Source organism: Vipera ursinii (assembly GCF_947247035.1).
Source record: "Vipera ursinii genome assembly, chromosome: 7".
Classification (NCBI taxonomy): Eukaryota; Metazoa; Chordata; class Lepidosauria; order Squamata; family Viperidae; genus Vipera; species Vipera ursinii.
In genome coordinates, this window is record NC_139521.1 from 49,853,984 (window position 1) to 49,874,694 (window position 20,711).

The 20,711-nt window shown below is 36.8% G+C and overlaps 1 protein-coding gene across 3 annotated transcripts in view; it reads right to left on the minus strand.

The window, feature by feature from the left end:
• SLC10A7 (solute carrier family 10 member 7) overlaps nt 1-20,711 on the minus strand; it is a 153,297-nt gene that overhangs the window by 41,304 nt on the left and 91,282 nt on the right. For all 3 annotated transcript variants that reach the window (XR_014493062.1, XR_014493063.1, XM_083367790.1), the window contains exons 6-7: nt 8,455-8,490; nt 1,569-1,652 (exon numbers count right to left, since the gene is read on the minus strand). Coding sequence is in view for 1 of the 3 variants with exons in the window: in XM_083367790.1 (XP_083223916.1) it covers nt 1,569-1,652; nt 8,455-8,490 (120 nt within the window). In the remaining 2 variants the exon portion in view is untranslated. The remainder of the gene's footprint in view (nt 1-1,568; nt 1,653-8,454; nt 8,491-20,711) is intronic.

The window sequence follows — 20,711 nt, forward strand, 5'->3', positions numbered from 1 at the left end:
ACAGTCAGGTTTTTTTTTAAAATTAGCCTTGCTAATCAAAAGACTTCATATCACTTGCCAAAAATGGAGAATCACACTCCACTCTTTGGTGTGACTCAATTAGAGCTCTGCAAAGCACTAGCAAGGTCCTAGTCACAAATAGCGAAGTTCTTTCCCCAACTGCTAGATTCCCTGTCACCAAACTTTTGGAAACTGAGAAAGAGAGATAGAAAACAGAATTAAGTTCAAATAATTAATGAAAAAATATCATCCCGTGAAATTCAGCATCAAAAAAGATCCTTGGCTAATACTCTTTTTTTCTGTCTGAATGGTATTTACTGTATAGTTTATCTTCCTGTAAGCAAAAAGAGAAAGCGAGAGATGTTACATTATTAGGAGATGGTTTTTTTTACATAATGTATATCCTGTGCGTCTGCCTCCTGATGACCTTTTGTTGTTATTGTTCAAAAGCATAAATCTCTATGCTTAAAATGTTCATCTTCATCACCCCCCCAAATCACGTGCAAATGCCTCTGTGTGCCTCCACATACATATATTTATCTTAGTTCAAATTTAGGAATCAAGAACCTGTGTACTAAGGCAAAAACATACATATCTATGATCTAAAGCAAGGGTCCCCAACCCCTGATCCATGCACTGGCACCGGGCTATGGCATGCCAGGAACCAGGCTGCACAAACAAGCAAAACCCAATCTGTGGGATATAGTCAGCACACGAAACCATGCCCACTCTGGTCCACAGAAAAACCTCTCTCCGTGGAACCAGTCCCTCGTGCCCAAAAGGTTGGGGGGCATTGATGAAAAAATATGTATTTACTTATATACATTGACATTCTATAAGGCTGTATAGGAATTTGCTTCAGATGTATAACACTGAAGAAAGTTAAGTAATGTGGAATCCCCAATGAGGCTAGATTTTTTTATTTCATTACTATTTCACTTACAATTATGACTCCCAACTGTATGTCTCCCTGAATTTATTACAAAAAATGTGTTTCTTAATAAGTCTAATGATATTAATACAAATGTCCCCATAGAGTCTCTGGACAAAGTGTAAAAACATCTTTTTTTATTGGTGTGTTCTAGTTGGTAATGATATCCAGATTTACCTATGGTTTCATGTCCTTCAACTACTTGAGTTTTATATTAGGAAGATGAGTGCACAAAGCTTTTCTTTTATTTGTTTTATACATAAACATAACTAGCCGCAATTTGAGAACAGGCAGCCAAAAATACTTATTTTTTGTAAACAAACAGAACTAGTTTTGGGGCACAGCCTTATAGTTCAGCACATAAGCTTGCAGGACTATTTTCTTTGTAGTGGTTCTCTTTGCAGCTCTAGCAAGTGAAATGGCTTAGAGATGCTGTCCTCATTTTCACTATTTCTGAATCAGATGACAATTTTGTTCCCTCCTTCAGGTACATAGTATTTATTTTTATGCTAAGAAGGTGAGTTTTGGGGAAAGCAAATGTTCATTCTCAACACAATTCTGTTATTAAAATTTATTTTTAGAGGGCTCTTCTTAAGTGAAAAACAGTTTTCTTTTACAACTCCAGAAATGAACCTACCTGTCCAATTATGAGTGGAACTACAACAGTCATGAACAGCTGTGAGAATATAGATGAAAAAGGCACAGAAGAGGAGGATCCAAGCTATGAGACAAAATAAAGTACAAGATTAATACAGGATTTTAATTACAGTTGACTTAATAATAAATTTGTTTAGATCAACAGTGCAGTATCTCTATACAGCCCCTGCAGCATTTCAACAATTATACTTATGTGGGTTGTGTGTGTCTCTGCTTTTAAATTGCTGAAGTATTGTAAGAGCAGAGAAATCACATAAGATGTTGACATTCTCGGGAGAGCAAGATCTGGAATGAAAATGCAAAAGTCTTACAAATTTTCATGATTTCTCAATATTTCAGAATTTTGTTTCTGTTTTATTTATTGGCTCCTGCTGCCAAAAATTTGAAAGCTGTTTAGACCAGTAGTTATGAATACTCTTGTGGCATCACATAAAAACATGGGAAAATCCAGCAATATATTACATACATTGAACTAGTTACTGTACACATAAACATATCCTTCAAGGCAGACATGTCAAACACAAGGCCCGGGGGCCGGATCCGGCCTGTGAAGTGGTTTCATGTGGCCCGCGAACCCATCCTGGAAACAGTGAGGGAACGGCCCCCGCTGCCTTGGCCCTGGCCCAGGGTGGCCGGGAGCCAATGTACAATTTCATGGTGGCCATCTATGCTGAAACGCATTCAGTCTTACCTCCACAAGGCCATCTGAAAACAGCGAGGGACCGATCCATGCCATGTCGGCACTGCCCCCTGGGCACAAGCTAGGGAGGTATCACCCTTTGTGAGGAATGAAGAAATGCACCATTGCCTGGAAGTGGCCAGCACATGGCCCTGCCTACTTCAGGCAGGCTAGGGGCTGGGCAGCATTGCACTTCTCTTCAGATTCGTGCCACCCGGCTCAGCCTCTCAGCACCATGAGGAGAGCACCCCGCTGCCTGCCAAAACCGGGGAGGCTGGGGGCTGGGCAGCATTGCGCAGGTAACATTGACTCTCATGCTGCTCATCGCATCCCCTCCCCCAGAGCCCACCAAGCCGGATATGTGAAGTAGGCGAGGGCCATGTGCTGGCCACTTCCAGGCAATGGTGCATTTCTTCATTCCTCATGAAGGATGACACTTCCCCAGCTGCGTTTCTTGCCTGTTTTTCTCCCTCCCTCATCTCAAATATTTTCCCACCACTCTGTTCTTAGGAATACTAGCAATGTTAAAAATATGTTTCATTGTTGCCTTTATTTAAAAGATTTGTATGGTAGACTATCTTTTTTTTAATATATTTTATTGATTTTTTTAACATAAACACATTAATATTTGGTAAACAGCATGTTGTCTGGGCTTATATTTGGAAAGTAATAACAATCAGTTTCTATATTCCAAAGCCACATAATAGCATTGCTTGATTTTCTCTTTTTCCAATAATATTCTCTTTGCCAACTCTCATCTCGGTTGCCTCGTCATAAATCCTGTTTACAATTCTTATTTAAATTTGTTTTCCCTACAATGTTCAGAATATTCTTACTGGTTAAGATTTTCTCAAGGTTAATTACATTTAAGCATTTAAATCTATTTTCCTCATACAAGCCATACCAACACTTTTACATTTCTTATGTCTTAAAAAGTAAAAAAAAAGACAAAAAAAGGAGAGGGGAAAAAAGAGAAAATAATAAGAAAATAATATACAACTTAAAATACATATCCCTCTTAAACTAATATACATTTATTTTCAAACATTTTCTGTTCTTTTTATCCATAATTAAACATATGTTTAATCTTTAGATGTTCCATTTAATAAATCCAATCATCTAATCTTTTAACTCCATTCAAAACATTTTTTTAAATTATACGTTGGAATTTTCTTAAGTTCAATTATATTTAAATATCTAAAACATTTCCTTTATACTGACCATCCGAAACATTTTTATATTTCTCATATCAAAAGACAAAGTTAAAAAAAAGAGAAAAAGAAAGAATACTATATTACTTGGGGGTTCATCCCTCTTAAACTAAATCTTTCTATTTCTTCAACCATATTCAAACAAATGTTTAATTTTTAAATGTTCCCTATGATACATCCCATCGTCTAAATCCTCAAGTCTCACTTTAGCCCTCTTCTTTTGCTAAACATCTTTCCCAATCAATATATTCCATTGAATCAGAGTCTTTCCGTAATCCTGCAAATGTTGTTGTAGATATAATAGACAAATCAAGCAACATCTCTGTAAAAAGATTTTGCCCCTTCATATTCATTGAAGATCCTGTCTTTTCTTTCTCTCTTAGTTTCTCTCATCATCCCTTGTCTCCCCATTTCTTGTGGTACTCCCGACAGCTCTGCAATCCATTTTGTCCAATCTTTTTTCTTATCCTCAGATTTATTTTGTGGTCTTAGAGTACAAGTTATATTTTCCATATTCAATGCTTCTTGTAAGGCCTTCTCCAGTTGAATCAAGTCATACTTCCTTATATTATTAGGTTCCATCTTTAAATCAATTTCCTCCAATTTATATTCAGTTATCTGCTTTATCTGCTTCCTCTCCATTATTATCCTCTGAGAGTTTTTTTTTGCCATAAAGTTAAATTGGAGATGGATTAATTTATACTTTCAAAATTATTTTTAATTTCCTTGAGGTCATTGTTGTTTGAATTAGTTGCAACATCTTATACTTCTCCTGGAAAGTATTTGTTTTTTCTTGATACATTCTTTCTGCAGATCTCGGATTTTCCATAATAGCCAAAAATCAAGGTTTTCCTTTCTCTGCAAACAGCTTTAGAGTCACAGTTAATATTTGTAATCCAGAAAGGTCAGATTTTTTTTAAAGTTTATAGTTCTCATTTTTTTATGTAGCCCAGAGTGTTTTCTTTTTTTGTCACAGCTATTCTCTATTATTAAAACTTTGAAGGTCATAAGAACAGATTAACTTTTTTGGGGCGTTAGTCCTGTATTAGAGAAACTGTTGTAATTTTCATCCAACACTAGATTTCAGCAAAAGTTCATTTTTTCCCCAGTTTTCAAAATAGTTATCTTCTATTTTCATAGTTTAAAGTGAAAATCTTATACAAATAACAAACTTATCCAGATTTAGGTCTTATATTCATTTCATTTCAGTATATTTCTCCCCCATAAAATGTTTAATTCGCTGCTTCCATCTGCAGAAGGGTGAAGCAAATTCCCCCTCCTCACTTTCAGAGTTTTTTTTTCTTTTCTTTTTTCCAGGAAATTAGTTAATATGTAGAAAATCGATGTTCTTACCCAGATCCAAACATGTTGTTTACAATCAGCTTAAAATAGCTGATTGTAAAAGCTTTTGGGCTTCGGTTGCTTGTAGCTTGGGCTAGACTCTGAAGTTAGGCAAGCCTTTTTCCTGTTGTTTTCTGAAAGGCTTTTCCTGGACCAATTAGGTCAACCGCTGTCTCTTTGTGGTCCATGGGACTTCCTTCCTTCTTTGCCACCTCTTCAGGGTGGCTTCTAACCCACTTAAGGTCCCCTAAAAGGCAGAAAATCAGCTGTAGGGTGCGTAACCCCACAATCCCTTGGCTGTTGTGCTACTGCGCAAAACCGAAAGCCGATTCCAGGGGCTCCTTTGGCTCCAACAATGCTGCTACCACTGGCCTGTGGTCCCCAAACCTTCACCCCTTGGTGGTCACCTCTCCAGGGTGGCTTTCAATCCAAATGGACCCACAAGTAAGGGAAAATCGGACCCAGGGAGAGGAGAGTCTCTCCCCTGGGTCTATTCTCAGCGACATCACTGAAGACACTCCAGGCAGATCATCTTAAAACACATCTCTAGGCACCTCATAACAACAATAAAACATCTAACTATAAAAACATAAATTGTAAAAATGCATGTTTTCTCTTCCATTCAAAAAATCCCCTGCTTTTTAGAAATGCAACTAACTCTTCATTCTAAGAATAGTATACAATGCTATATTATTTGCATTAACACTGTCCAAATGAAGTATATTAAGTAATGAAATTGAAGAAGCAGGAGCTTTAATTGACCAGGATTGGTTTACATTACAAAGAATACCAAACAACAGCACAGTTCATAAGAGCAGCTCTTTTGAAGTTTATGTTTTAATTACTTGACTTTTTTGTTCAAAGACCACTAACACTGGAAAGCTCCTCAACGTAACAGTTTTAATTGATTTTTTTTCAAAGTACTGCTATTTTGTCTATTGTTTTATCTCTGTGCAGATGTCTTTTTGTCTATGTACATATATGTGTACTTGACGTTCCAGCATATTGTAGTGTAGCTAAAAAACCAAAAAGCTTGATGGAATTAAATAAGATTTTTGAAACTGTTCTCCTGTGAACACTTTTGGTCAAATTTGGAACACAACAGCATTTAATTATTTATGTTGTTAAAAAAAACCTATGCTACTGTACATAGGTATGACTGTCGTTTAATTTCCCACTGGGGCCTCATATGTATTGCCATTCTAGAACATTCAGAGAAAACTGGCACAAGCATCAGTAACCATTAGACTATTTCTCCCGCATAACAATATCCTGAAGCAATCTTTTCTCAAAGGCACGATAAAGAAATGTAATAGTGGCACGTTAATGGAAGGAAGGTGCATATTTTGCTACTGTGATACTTATTTAAAAAAAAAGGAAAAGAAGAAAGAGTCATGCTTTATTTGATTATACTCTATATACCAAATATTTTAGATTTGATATGAAAATATTCGATCTATATTTCTTGGAGTTTCAAAATGTTGAGTGGCTCAGGCCCAGGTATCTATTTTCTTTTGTCACTACAGTAAAGATTTTAACTCCTCATTAAAATAATCACACTCAGAAGCCGTTTTAAAAATGTTTTATGATTCTAGTTAGCTAGAAGCCATGCAAGGTTTGGTGCTCTCCCCTCTCCTATTCAATATATACAGTAAATGAAGCGGTTGGGTGAACTGCTTGGTTGACATGAGATGTCAGTTTTATTTAATCATTCCCACCAGTAGTATTAATCCAGATCAAGAAGCATAAGTAAATCTGGACTTACAGCCATTTGTTTAGTGACTGTTTTAAGTTACAATGACTCTGAAAAAATGACCTATTACCAGTTTGCATACTTATGACTGTTGTAACATCTCCACGGTCAAGTGATCAAAATTTGGACACTTATGATGATTGGAATATCCTGGAGTTATGTGATTGTCATTTGCAACCTTTCCAGCCAGCTTTTGACAAAGTCAATAAAGGAAGCCAGATTTTCTTAATGATTGTCTGATTCACTTAACAACCATGTCAAAAAGGTCATAAAATCGCACATTGCTTACTTAACAACTGTCTTGCTTAGGAATGGAATTTCTGGTTCTAACTGTAGTTACAAGTTGAAGACTATCTGTATACTTGCATACTGGTACTGCATACATACTATGTGGGATACTACAGGGTTTGGTGCTCTCCCCTCTCCTATTCAACATATACATGAAGTGGTTGGGTGAACTCCTTGATCACCATGGGGTGAAAACCATCAGTATGCTGATGATATCCAATTATACATCTCTGCCCCTGGTGAATTGAGCAATTCCATGAATGTTGGATTCCAGTGCCTGGAGGCTGTGAGGGTTTTGCTGGGAAACACCAACTTTTAGCTTAACATTGCAAAATTACCTAGAAGTTTAGGCTTCATTATAAGCTTTCTGGTAAAAAAAAAGCTTTATCAAGAAAATTGCATAGAGGAATTGATTTGATAGGTTCTTTTGATTAGATTCTCTGCTGTTCTAATATTTGGAAGTAACATCCATTTGCACATGCAAAAGTTCATGTTGTCCTTTTAATTTTTTAATTTTTTTAATTTTAATTCCATTTATATCCCACCCCTCTCCGAAGACTCAGGGCGGCTTACAAGCTCCGCCCTTATGTTCAGGCAGTGACAACAACAAAGATACAGACCATCAATCTTCACCAGTCTTATTTTTCCTAGCCAGAAATGTGGTTTTAGCTCAAAGCTAAGTAAGTTGGCAGATAAGACAGATCATTGAGGACATTTTGCCCAAAGATACAGAGCTAACTTTTTTGTGTACGAATTGATAGATCTTGACTGGAATTTCATGCTAAAGAACTACAATAATTTTTTTTACCAGTTTTATGATGCAGGGATAAGCTCCAATGTGCCCTTGGCAACCACCATTTTATCAATGAAAAAGAGGACTAGATATTACACCTTTTACATTATATTTATTTTCAAGGATAATACCCCCAAAGGCATTTCTAGAAAACAAAAACAGTAGGTGGCTATAGGATCATTCTTTTATTTGGAAGCATGCATAATCCCTTAGCAAAAATGTAGATGAGCTAAAGTGGTGGTGATTGGGTGGGATGGACAGGAAAGCTAGAAAGGGTAGAAGGAAGCAAACATAACAGACTGTCTTCTGTAATTAGCAATGTCTATTACAGAAATGCTTTTGTGAATTAGGAAGCTTCTCCCTTCCCTTAATCACCATTTTATGAAAAAGCTCATGATATGCCCTTAGACTATAATGTATTCATTAGTCCAAACTAAATTGCGTACTCCTGTGCTAGCTATAGATCAGTCATACAGACTATTCTCTCAGATGAGGTAGTCATGAACAATGTTTGAGACATTTTTATTTTTGCTGGCTTAAAAACGTGTTGTTAATGTATCTTACACTAGCAAACAGTGTAAGATGAAATGCATATATTGCCCATTGGCAATGTTTTGGTGAAATTGCAATACATCTTTAGGAAGAAAGTGAAAGAAATGCAAAACACTAACCATAAATCCTTCCATCATTTAAAATAATCTGCAACAACTCATTTACAGTAGAAAAGTATAGAGCAATCAGCATAGAGCAATAGTAACAACAATACAATAACTCAAGTAGAATCAACATTAAGATACTTACAAAAAGCAGTAGGAGCAAAGGAGTTATAACAATGCCCTGAAAGAAATCAAGAAACATATTTAGTTATAAATAGATGTTACTATTTGCTATATCAAATGTCAATGCAGAAAACCTCAGGGAACCTCCTCCAAAGTATCTAGACATTTACTGATGAACTCACTGTAATGTCGTCCTACGACAGAACAGGATCATTGAGATAATACAGCGTAGGTCTCCCAATGTTAATCCTGCAGGAATATTGAGACTACAACCCCAAGAATTTGTAACCAGTTATGACCTGTAATGTTAGATACCATACTTCCAGTATTTTTGAAGACATCAATTTTGGACGTTATTATACCAATTTTTTACCAAGTTTATATAGAAATTTCTTTAACATCTTTGTTAGCAAGGACATTTCAGACTCATACACAAATTAAGGAATTGTGAATGATCTATATTAAATGCAAGTTGGTTATGTCTTCAAGATTAATTTTTCAACTTCTAACATAGACATCTCTTTGCTTCTTAGATGTACTCCATAAATATGTAAGTTGTAGAACCTTCCATGCTTAATAAGCAGGCCCTAACCATAAAGGGGACAGGTGGCCTACTATCTTATTGTCTGAGCTATGGCCCTCTCCTGAGTAAAGTCTGCATCAACTGTGATGAATTAGGTGTCGTGTGATTTTGTAATGTAAACTGATATCCCCTAGGAAGTGAGCTGGTATCTCAGAACTCATTTCACTTGATTAGACTCTGTGTCTCCATGGTGGGAAGGCAAGTCTTTCATCTAATTTAGTCACACAGGACCACTTCAGCTCTCCGCATCCCTGAGGCAAAGGAAGGAAAAAGATTTGTTTTCTTCAGTGACAGCAGAGAGGTTTAAGGCTGATCACTGGGCATAAGACAAGTTTCAAGCCTCAAGATTTTAGGATTGGGAGATAACATGCCAAACATCATCTTTATATCAGCAAAATGTCAGTTCTCTCTTTGCACACTCAGTACTTAATAATGAATTAACAAAAGCAGTTTACTATTCAATGAATATTAATTCAGTACCATAAGCAGCTCTTCCCTTCAAGACTATTTTCCCTAAACAGTTATTACATATAGTTTTCTAAATATAAATATGCTAATGTGTTATCACTTTAAAATATAATTAAAAATATTTTTTTTATTTTAGAGAAGTTCAGAAGTGATCCATATCCTTTGATTTAAGTTTAAATTCCCCCTTCGGCATAACTCTTTCCTGCTTTACCTTGGTTTTCTATTTTTAGTCCATCCATTTATAAAGAAAACTTTTATACCTTTCCATTCAGTGGATTCATTAGAAATATGAGATAAAATTTTATACAAAATATATAGAAACAATGGGATTTTGAGGCAGGATAAACTATACGCTTAAAACAAATAAATAAAACCTCTATTTTTTTATACAACTCCAAGACTCTTGATTGTAGATCAAGGCAAAATGTCTTAATGTAAGGATCTATACAAACCTTAATTCCTCAGGAAGGAAGACTGTGGTTCCTTTTCCTTTAAATTCTTATTTATGAATAGTTTAAAATACAATATTTTCCCCAATTTCTCAAGAAGAAATGCACTTTCTAGTGTCCTGGCCAATACATGGCGAGTAACTGACCAGTACTAGATTCTTATTATGTTGAATTTTATATAATTTTAAAATGATTAATTAGAGTTATATAACTCTGAAATCAATAAACTCCCATGTTCTTGCTTTACTACACAACTTCTGTATGTAAGCATCCTTATTTGTTTGAAAACTACTTTTTTTCTTTTGCTTTCTCCAAGCAATGGCAAAAAAGTTTTCCTTCCTCCTCTGTTATCCTTACAATCACTAGGTAAAGGTAAAGGTTCCCCCGCACATGCGTGCTAGTCGTTTCCGACTCTAGAGGCCGGTGCTCATCTCCATTTCAAAGCCGAAGAGCCAGTGCTTCTCCGAGGACGTCTCCGTGGTCATGTGGCCGGCATGACTGGACACCAAAGGCGCACGGAACGCTGTTACCTTCCCACCGTAGTGGTCCCTATTTTTCTACTTGCATTTTTACGTGCTTTCGAACTCTAGGTTGGCAGAAGCTGGGATGAGTAACAGGCGCTCACTCTGTTACACGGCACTCGGGATTCGACCCACCAAACTGCCAACCTTCTGATCTACAGGCTCAGCGTCCTAACCCACTGAGCCACCGCATCCCTTACAATCACTAAGGTATCATTAGATAAAGTGATAATGATTTTAATGCCTCTTCATTTCAATCTGCATTTTCAATCTCTAGATCATATTGATTCTTGTTTTTAGTTTCCCTCATTATAACATCTTATAATGAACTGGAAACAACACTGTAATTACTCCCTTCCTTTGAAAGCAAAGTCTTTCTCAGAAGAGTAGAGTGGAACTTAAACTTGTGCTAATATTCTTCCACTAGTGAATAGGGCTTCCTTTTCAATTGCCCAACTTAAGTTCTTGAGAATTACACAACAGTGTCCAAATTTTCACATTTTTTAAAAAAGAAAAAATGAAATTTAACCGTAAGTTAAAACTATAATTAAAAAGTGTATGGGATAAAATATTAAAATTTTGGAAAGGTTGACTCAGCCTTCCATCCTTCCGAGGTAGGTAAAATGAGGACCCAGATTGTTGGGGGAAATAAGCTGACTTTGTAATAATGCCGCTTGGGGTGTGTGTGAAAGCCCTAATAAGCAGGCATATACATAGAATGAAGGCTATTGCTAAGCACATTGATTTGTGCTTTAGATTGTAAGCTGCCCTGAGTCTTCGGAGAAGGGCGGGATATTTTTTTTTAAAATTCCATTTATATCCTGCCCTTCTCCGAAGACTCAGGGCGGCTTACAAGCTTAGCAGTAGCCTTCATTCTATGTATATGCCTGCTTATTAGGGCTTTCACACACACCCCAAGCGGCATTATTACAAAGTCAGCTTAATGGCCCCCAACAATCTGGGTCCTCATTTTACCTACCTCGGAAGGATGGAAGGCTGAGGCAATCTTGAGCCTGGTGGGATGCGAACCTGCACTAATTGCAGACAGCTGGTGTTACTTAAGGAGGCATTAGCCCACTGCTCCACCAAGGCTCTTATAAATGGGATTATATAAATGGGATTTAAAAAAAATTGTTGCACAAATTTTGTTGAAAGTGTAAAATATAGTCTAAGACAGTGATGGCGAACCTTTCAGAGACTGAGTACCCAAACTACAACCCAAAACCCTCTAATTTATCACAGGGTGCTGGGTGGGTGTGGCCCACTGGATAGGCGTAGCTGCGGTGGTCAAGGCAGACTGGGTGGGCGTGACATCACTACCCATATTTTAGTTTTTTTTAAAATAATATTTTACCCACATGAAAAGAGAGAGATATAGAGTGAATGTGCATATTTTGTTGGGAGTGAGACAATACCAGTAGAAAATAAAGGTTATTTAGAAATTCTCCATTTATACTTTAATCCTGAATGTTTCCAGATTAGTAAACTGAAATACATTTCCCAGTAAATACAGAGGGATCCATGTTGCTTCTGCATTATAACTGTACAGTACCAATGTTTTAAATAAACAAGGAAATACAAAGGGATGATCTCATTTCCATCCCGTGGCACAAGGGGGAAAAAAAGGAAAATAAATCCATTCTATAAACTTCAACTTGGCTGCTTTGGTGCAAGTGCTGTCAAACATGCAGCATACAGAAATGCTGTGGCACAGCATTTCTTGGCACAAATTGAACATCTGCCCTTGCAGAGGCAAGGTCATTGAACAGCAGAGCATTCACAAAGTTGCGGTGGTATGTTAAGCTCTCTGATGCAGCCCATAATGGAGTAGAAGTTGTGAAGTGATTGCCTTTTACCATTCAAAAAAAAAACCTTTCAAGAAATCCATTTACACCTCTGATGTGAAAGACTGACGGAATATATTTCAATGATTTTAGTGGGAAAGAGGAAAAAGGAAAAAATTCACGGCCTGACCGAAAATACTCATGCAAAGAATGGCTCTGCATAGCAGCAGTCACATCGGAACCTGCAAATGCACTTTTCTTTACAACGAGGATCATTTAACATGTCATATTTTAGAAAAGCAGTTAGGCATTTCTAAAAGGAAAACTTGTATCAAGGGATAACTTTTTACTACCTCTTCTCTAGAAGATCAAACCAACTTATTTCAGTTTCAAATGTTAACTTAGATACAGGAAAGAAAGATGGTTAGTTTTCAAGCATATAATACATTACTAATTTTGCCAGGGACTGCCTGTCCCCCATAAAATCTACTTGGCCAATTTGATCCTTGTAGGATGCTCCAGTTTCTTTCAATTAAACAATGTCATCTCTCAGAAACACAGAACACTCTATAGCAGTTACCTGCTTTCTGGAATGGTTCCCCACAAGATCCAGATTGCCCCCATTCTGCTATTGTTTAGAACAGCCCTGACGACCAGGCTATTCACTGAGGCTTTCATCAAGGGAGAGGGAAATCCCTGACCGCACTGTCCTTCACATTTTTAAAAAAGTTTTTATTCTTTATTGCAATTTTTTGTTTGATTGTTATGTACTGCCTAGTCATCGACTATTTGTTGTTTAAGAAAAAATAAATAAACTAGACAATTCTCAAAACCTGGTTTTTAACCAGACAACAAGCAAGTTCATACTTTAAAAAAAAAAACTAATGGCTATTATCACAAATATTTCAGAATACAGAGAATCTTTGGTTTAATGATGGCAGTTGGGTCTGCAATTGCCATTGCTAAGAATGTGTTCATAAAACATGATGCCAGATGACCATGATGCTTAGCAATGGTAATCCTGACACTTCCAGTTCCATCATTAAATGACTCTGGTGGGCTAAATGTCACTGTATGTGAAATGTCTACAATTTACTGTAATTAGTGAAAATAGCATTAATACTAATCCCTTATCTCCATTTCCAACAGATTTTTTTTTAATTCTTAAATTTTTGAAGCAACTTGCAATGTTTTGATTATGTTTACATATATGTGTGTGTATAAATATATCGATTAATATTAGAAAAAAACCATTAGAACGTACAATATTTTATTTAAAAGATTTGCATTTTCTTTCAGGTAAGGCTAATTCAACAGAGAAATAATTGGCACTGATACCTTAACCTAAGAAAAGAGAGTACTGGGCACGTGTAGGCAAGGCCATCATTTGTGACCTCTTGATAGCTTCCCCATTGACTTTCCTTGCTGGAAGCCAGAAAGGTTGCAAATGGCAAACATGTGACTGTGGGACACTGCAATAATAAGAACTCTGAGGATCCATTGTAAGTACCACTTGTTCAGTGCTACTCTAAGTTCAAAAGATTGTACTGGGAGCCACAGGAACGCTATGCAATCAGTTTACTCTCTTGAAATCTCCTTGTCTTCAATCAAAAGCAATGTGATCCTGCTGACTGCAAGAAAGAGACAGGCAAAGATTCTGTTACCTACAGAAAATACTTGTCTTTTTTCTTTCCCTCCTTCCCCATCACAGAATGGAGAGCTTGTAGAGGAAGAGATTTAACCCAGTAATAATATAACTGGGTTATCAGTATGATCATTCAAAGTGCAGAAGAGCAAACAGTGAACTCCCTTACAATCCCTTCCTACACAGTATCTGCTTTCTAGGAGGAGAAAAAAAGAAAAATACAAGACAACATATATTAATTATAATGGGAATCAGGTGACTTACAGACATTGCAAATGTCATAAATTGGCTATATATTCATTTTTTCAGCACCTTTGAAAAAATAGTGATTGAGTGATCAGTAAGGGAGGACTACTTATAAGTTAATTTAAATTTAGAGTGTAGGATGACTTCTTAGCTTTCAGTCCCAAATGCAAGCTTCATGTTTTTTATTATCCTTGAGACATAATCTTTAGTACTTTCTTAAGCGAAAGTGCTGCATGTTTAACATACATACCACAGCAGGATATATAACACTGGTGTAATGTATGTCAGACAAGGGCATCATTTCTATTGTTTGCAAAACATACATCTGGAGAATAATTTAATTTGCAGATAGGTATATATATGCAAACACAATTGCTTAATGATCAGCTAGGCACTCCGATTTATAGCAGATTAACAAAGTCATTACTAAAAGCCAACATGGGTTTGTCAAAAACAGATCATGCCAGACAAATCTTATTACATTTTTTTGACCAAGTGACAAAATTAGTGGACCAGAGGAATGCTGTGGATATAATTTACTTGGACTTCAGTAAGGCATTTGATAAAGTAGATCTCAACCTACTACTTGATAAGATAGAAAAATGTGGGTTAGACAGCATCACGACCAGATGGATCCGTAGGTGGCTGACTGGCCATACTCAGCGTGTGGTCCTTAATGGAACTGCATCTACATGAGGGAAGTGTGTAGTGGGGTGCCCCAGGGCTCTGTTCTAGATCCAGTGCTCTACAACATCTTCATCAACGATTTGGACGAGGAGATAGATGGGGAACTCATCAAATTTGCAGACGACACCAAGGTGGCAGGAATAGCCAACACTCCAGAAGACAGGCTTAAGATACAGGAGGATCTAGACATACTTGAACAGTGGGTGCTATCTAACAAAATGAAATTCAATCGTGAAAAAAGTAAGGTTCTATATTTAGGCAAGAAAAACTAAATGTACTGGTATAGTATAGGTGGTACCTTGCTCAATAGTAGTAACTGTGAGAGGGATCTCGGAGTCCTAGTGGATAATCACTTAAATATGAGCCAGCAGTGTGCTACAGCTGCCAAAAAAGCCAACACAGTGCTAGGATAGAATCAAGATCACGTGAAGTATTAATACCACTTTACAATGCCTTGGTAAGGCCACAGTTGGAATACTGCATCCAGTTTTGGTCACCACAATGTAAAAAAGATTTGAGACTCTAGAAAGACTACAGAGAAGAGCAACAAAGATGATTAGGGGACTGGAGGCTAAAACATATAAGGAACGGTTGCTGGAATTGGGTATGTCTAGTTTAATGAAGAGAAGGACGAGGGGGGACATGATAGCAGTGTTCCAATATCTCAGGGGCTGCCACAAAGAAGAGGGAGTCAAGCTATTCTCCAAAGCATCTGAAGGCAAGACAAGATGCAACAGATGGAAACTAATCAAGGAGAGAAGCAACGTAGAACTAAGGAGAAATTTCCTGACAGTTAGAACAATTAACCAGTGGAAAAATCTGCCTCCAGAAGTGGTGAATAATCCAACACTGGAAGTTTTTAAGAAGAGACTGGACAGCCATTTGTCTGAAATGGTACAGTATTTCCTGCATGAGCAGGGAGTTGGACTAGATGACCTGCAAGGTTGTTGTTGTTATTAACAACAACATTTTGTTACAATAACCTTATAAATCAATTTCTATACTTTGATGCAGGTACTATAAACAGATGAAAAAGCTACTAGTCATGTAGGGGTAACTGATCAATATACAATAAGTTCTACATTGAATTCATTCAGTGCTTATGACTTCTGTCTATAATGTTTAAAGACTGAATTGAAAACTGCTTTTTGCTTATGGAGGAAAATTTCATATGTAGAAATGCATATTATTGTTATTAGAACATATAGTACTATATTTAAAAGACTTGCATTTTCTTTTGAGTAAGGCTAATTCAGTAGAGGAACAATTGGCATTGATGACTTAACCTGAGAAAAGACTAAATAAAACCTAGCACTCCTATTTAACAGCTTTTTAATCTTTATTGTACATCCAGAGAAACAGACAGAAGGTATGTGATATTTTTTGATACATGATTCTAATTTAATTTAATTTAATTTAATTTAATTTATTGAAATTTTTATACCGCCCTTCTCCCAAAGGGACTCAGGGCGGTTCACAGGGCATAAATATAAACACCAATACAAACATTAAAAAACAATTAAATTAATGCCCAAGTTAAAACCAGAATACTAAAACAAACCAATAAAAAACCCAAGTACCCCCATCAGGCCAGACCCGCTAGTTCAAATAAATGGGTCTTCAACCCGCGACGGAAGGATCGGAGGTCTGATGCCATCCGGAGCTCGACCGGCAGTTGATTCCATAACGCCGGAGCACCCACAGAGAAGGCCCTCCCCCTGGGGGCCACCAGTCGACATTCCTTGACAGGAGGCACCCTGAGGAGGCCCTCTCTGTGGGCGCGCACAGGGCGGAGGGGAGTCGACGCCGGCAGCAGGTGGTCCTCGAGGTATCGCGGACCCATGCCATGTAGGGACTTAAAGATCATAACCAAAACCTTGAACCTTACCCGGAAGACAACTGGCAACCAATGCAGCTCACGGAGCAAAGGTGTAACATGGGAGTACCGGGAAACTCCCAAGACAACTCTCGCGGCCGCATTCTGTACCAGTTGGAGCCTCCGAGTAGTCTTCAAGGGAAGTCCCATGTAGAGAGCGTTACAGTAGTCTAGGCGAGAGGTCACGAGCGCATGAGTAACCGTACACAAGGCCTCCCGATCCAGATAGGGCCGCAACTGGCGCACCAGGCGAACCTGGGCAAAAGCCACAATGTATTTAAGCAGATTGTTCAGTATATGACAACAGAACTATATCATTTCTCCTTGGGAATTTATTTAGTGTTTTAAAAATCATCTCAGTGAGTTTTCTGTAATTCAGTGGAAAGTAGCACTCAGCATGGACTACTCCATGAACTCTGGCAATCTGCAGAGAAAAATGAAAAAGTAGAAACTGTTCCTAAGGTCCCATTATTTGCTATGGCTAAAATAGTAAAAAAGGTCTTGAGGTTTATTCTGATGGATCATGTCAAGTGGGCTGTTAAGTTATGAGCTGAAACAAAACATATTTTCAGTTTCATACAGATACCTAAATGCTGAACATAAAGTATATAAAATTGTAAATAGTCTTTGTGAATAGAGTCTTAGGGAGACAAACTGGAGTAAGCATACTTAAATAGAATTGCAGAGTCAATAATGCAAGAATGAATGGACTTCTTGTAACAACAGTCAAATTGAAATCCTAGATGCCTGCCATTTTGCCCAGCTTACTCTATTCCATTCACCTATAAGTATTTGTCAATAACTTAAGTCTTCTAAATGATTTTCTACCTCTACCTTTCTACATTTCTGCCTCCATATTACTACATATCTGGCACCTGAGAGGAGTATTAAGCAGAAAAATAAGTTGCTTAGACCAGCCTGTACACTTATTGGTGTTCAAGGGACAAGTACTATATTTAAGAATTATAGAGGACAATAGGTTGATTGACTGATTGATTGATTAATTAATTAATTAATTAATTACTCTGGGTACATCCCTCTCCCACTGGCATTCACTTTAATATCACCAAGATAATCTTCTGCCTGATATAGTTTTATCTCCATTCATTGCTTACTTTCTTGTGATTCTGCCTCAGAGGCTCTGTTTGCCCAGAGGGGCTAAAAGCTGCACTATCTATCCTTTTTACTAGTACAAACTGAGAATTTAACCTGGCTTTGGAGGTTATTGTCTTCTTCATTGCTTATTTATGCTGTATCCCTGATGTGGGAAACACTGCTACAAACTGTTAAGTAATTGGAAGCTGTAAAATCAGTATACTTGTTCTTCATATTCCCAAGTCAAGATGTAACACTCTATACTTACGCTCTGCACATACACGTCTTTCCTTCTCAGCAGGTTGATGGGGAGAAATGGAGAGTATCTTTCATTGTGTTCCACCAATCCCCCAAGAAATCTACTAGAAGGCATCACCACACCACCACTACCACCCAGTGTAGGATTCTCTTCATTTTCCCTTTCTTAAAGACATCTCTTTCTTCTTGTAGATCCAATTATAGTAACTGAACTGAGTTTACACAAAGTATTTGTGCCAGGAAGTGCTAAGGTAAGCAAGCCAGCAAGGCTTCTGAATGAAGTAGTATTATTCTTCCAGTATGGTCCCAACTGTGTGCTGTTAATACCTTTAACATGATGGAAAAGTGATACGGCTGTATGGTGTCTTCTTAAATAAGACCTGTAAATATTATTGTGCTGGTGAGTTTTATACTTCAAGTGATGCGCCATGATTCAAAATAATTATACTTAACTAACAAAAAGATTTAATTTCTACAAACTTTTCTGAAAATTAAGAATGAATGAATCTTTATTGTCAAAGTACAACCATGTATACATTGAGATTGGCTGAGCCAATCTCAATAAGACAACTTCCGGAAGGGAAGTGCTTGTACAATTGATAGTGAGTTGTTGATTCAAGGATATCTTAAGTTGTTATATTATTTCTCAGTAATAATATAACCAGTTGACCCAGACCAATCTCCTATACTTATTTATTAAAGTCCCACTGTGTTCAGCAGAACATTTTTATGTAATTGCATATTTAATAATTGCCCTCACTGCGATCCTATTCTATCATCAACATAATTGAGGGTGGGCTTTGTGTATGTATTAATTCTATGCAGGGGAGCACAATATTAAAAGATTTTATACAACTGGAGGACATGCTAGACTCAGATTTAGCAATATTTGATTGTAATCCTGCTAACACAGAAATAATGACTTCATTATTTTACAACAAAATGAAAATATGTAAGGAACCACTTCAACACAGGTATTCTTTTATAAATGCAAAAACCTTACAATCGCATATCCTGCAGACAAATACACATCACAATATTTGGATGGGGAGCCATCTGGGAGGTCTGTGGATAATAGAATGGAAGGTTTAAAAAAACAGGGGGAAAAGCACAGAAAACCACTTTTTGTACGTGAGGAAAACTTCATGACTGGCTTCATGTAATTTACCTGGAATCAGGTTCAAATCAAAGGCTTTATTTTTTTATTAAAAAAAGACCAAGAAATGAAAAACTTTATCTGCCAGCAGAGGGCACATTCAACACACTTGATAATATTCTTCTTAAGCTAGTACTGCAACCCTAGAAACGCTGAAATTTAACTACGTACATTTTTTCTGAACAATTGATTGCCAGCTCTGACTGTTATTTAACTCTTCCCATTGCAGCTAGGAATTAATTTTCAAAGATCTTCTCCTATGCCTGGAGTTATACAAGTGCTCCAAATGCATTTAGCTAAGTGTTGCTTTCCACCCAGCTATAAGCACCTTAGCTATTTAACAGTCTCCAAAGATATTTGATTAGATGTAGCCACAACAACATGTCCACTGCTGTTCCTAGGAGGGAAATTATTGCAATACCCAATCTGAGTGGACACTGCTTCCCTAACGGAAGAGCAACGGAAACTCTGGGTCATGTTGTATTATACTGCTCGTTTTATGCTGATGCTCAGCAGGAGTTACCTCCATTTTTAGTTAAGCTCCCTGGTCATTTTAACTCTATTTGCCTCCAGCTGTTACTATCAGATCAATCTGACTATATTTTGCTGAATGTTGCTAATTATTGCTTCACTGCCTGTATGATATGTCTATGCTGCAATCTTTCTTTAAGCTTTTAGACAGAACTTACATAGTCCCACCTATTTTACTTGCAGCTGTTTATCTACTGACTGTCTATATTTATGCTTTAAGTTTATTGTTTATACCGGTATTCAAGAATTTTTATTTCAGTTTATTTATTTATGCTGATCAAGGATCCTAATAAAATATTCATTTATTCTGACATGCTTCTAGTGAATTACACATTTCTAAAAAGCTGTATTTTCAACTTACATGAACAATCATCAAAATATGGATACGAAGCTTAAGTTGGTACAAGTTAAATGCTTTTATTCTATCTTTCAAGTACTATCGAAATATCTTTTGTGTCTCTTTTTATTTATGTTCTTTTGTCATAAACATAGCCATGTTAGAATTCATCACCATCAATAATCATTCTACTTATTTCCTTCGTATAATTTTTATGAGTGATCCCCAAAATGTTATATAGCTTTTTGGTTTCACTTGACTCCAATATCACAATGTTCTAATTAATGGAGATTAGATTTTTCTAGTAACTGTTAAGTGGTAGATTCTTGATAAATAAAACAGATCATACCTCTCTGCTCTATAGTTAAAAAAATCCATATAAACTGAAAATGAATACAAAAGGTATTGAATAATTCTACTATGATTTTGTAATAGTTAGAAGTTCTGATATTCAGAATATTGCCAAATTATTCTGGTTCACATATTAACAATAGACCAAAATAATACCAGTCCTAAATATATATATAAATTATCTCTCTCCATGCCAAAAATATAGATGCTTTCAGCTCCATACACTTTCTAGCCAGTATTAAGGAAGTAGTTTACCATTACCCTTCTCTAGGATGTTTTTTTTAATCTTCTG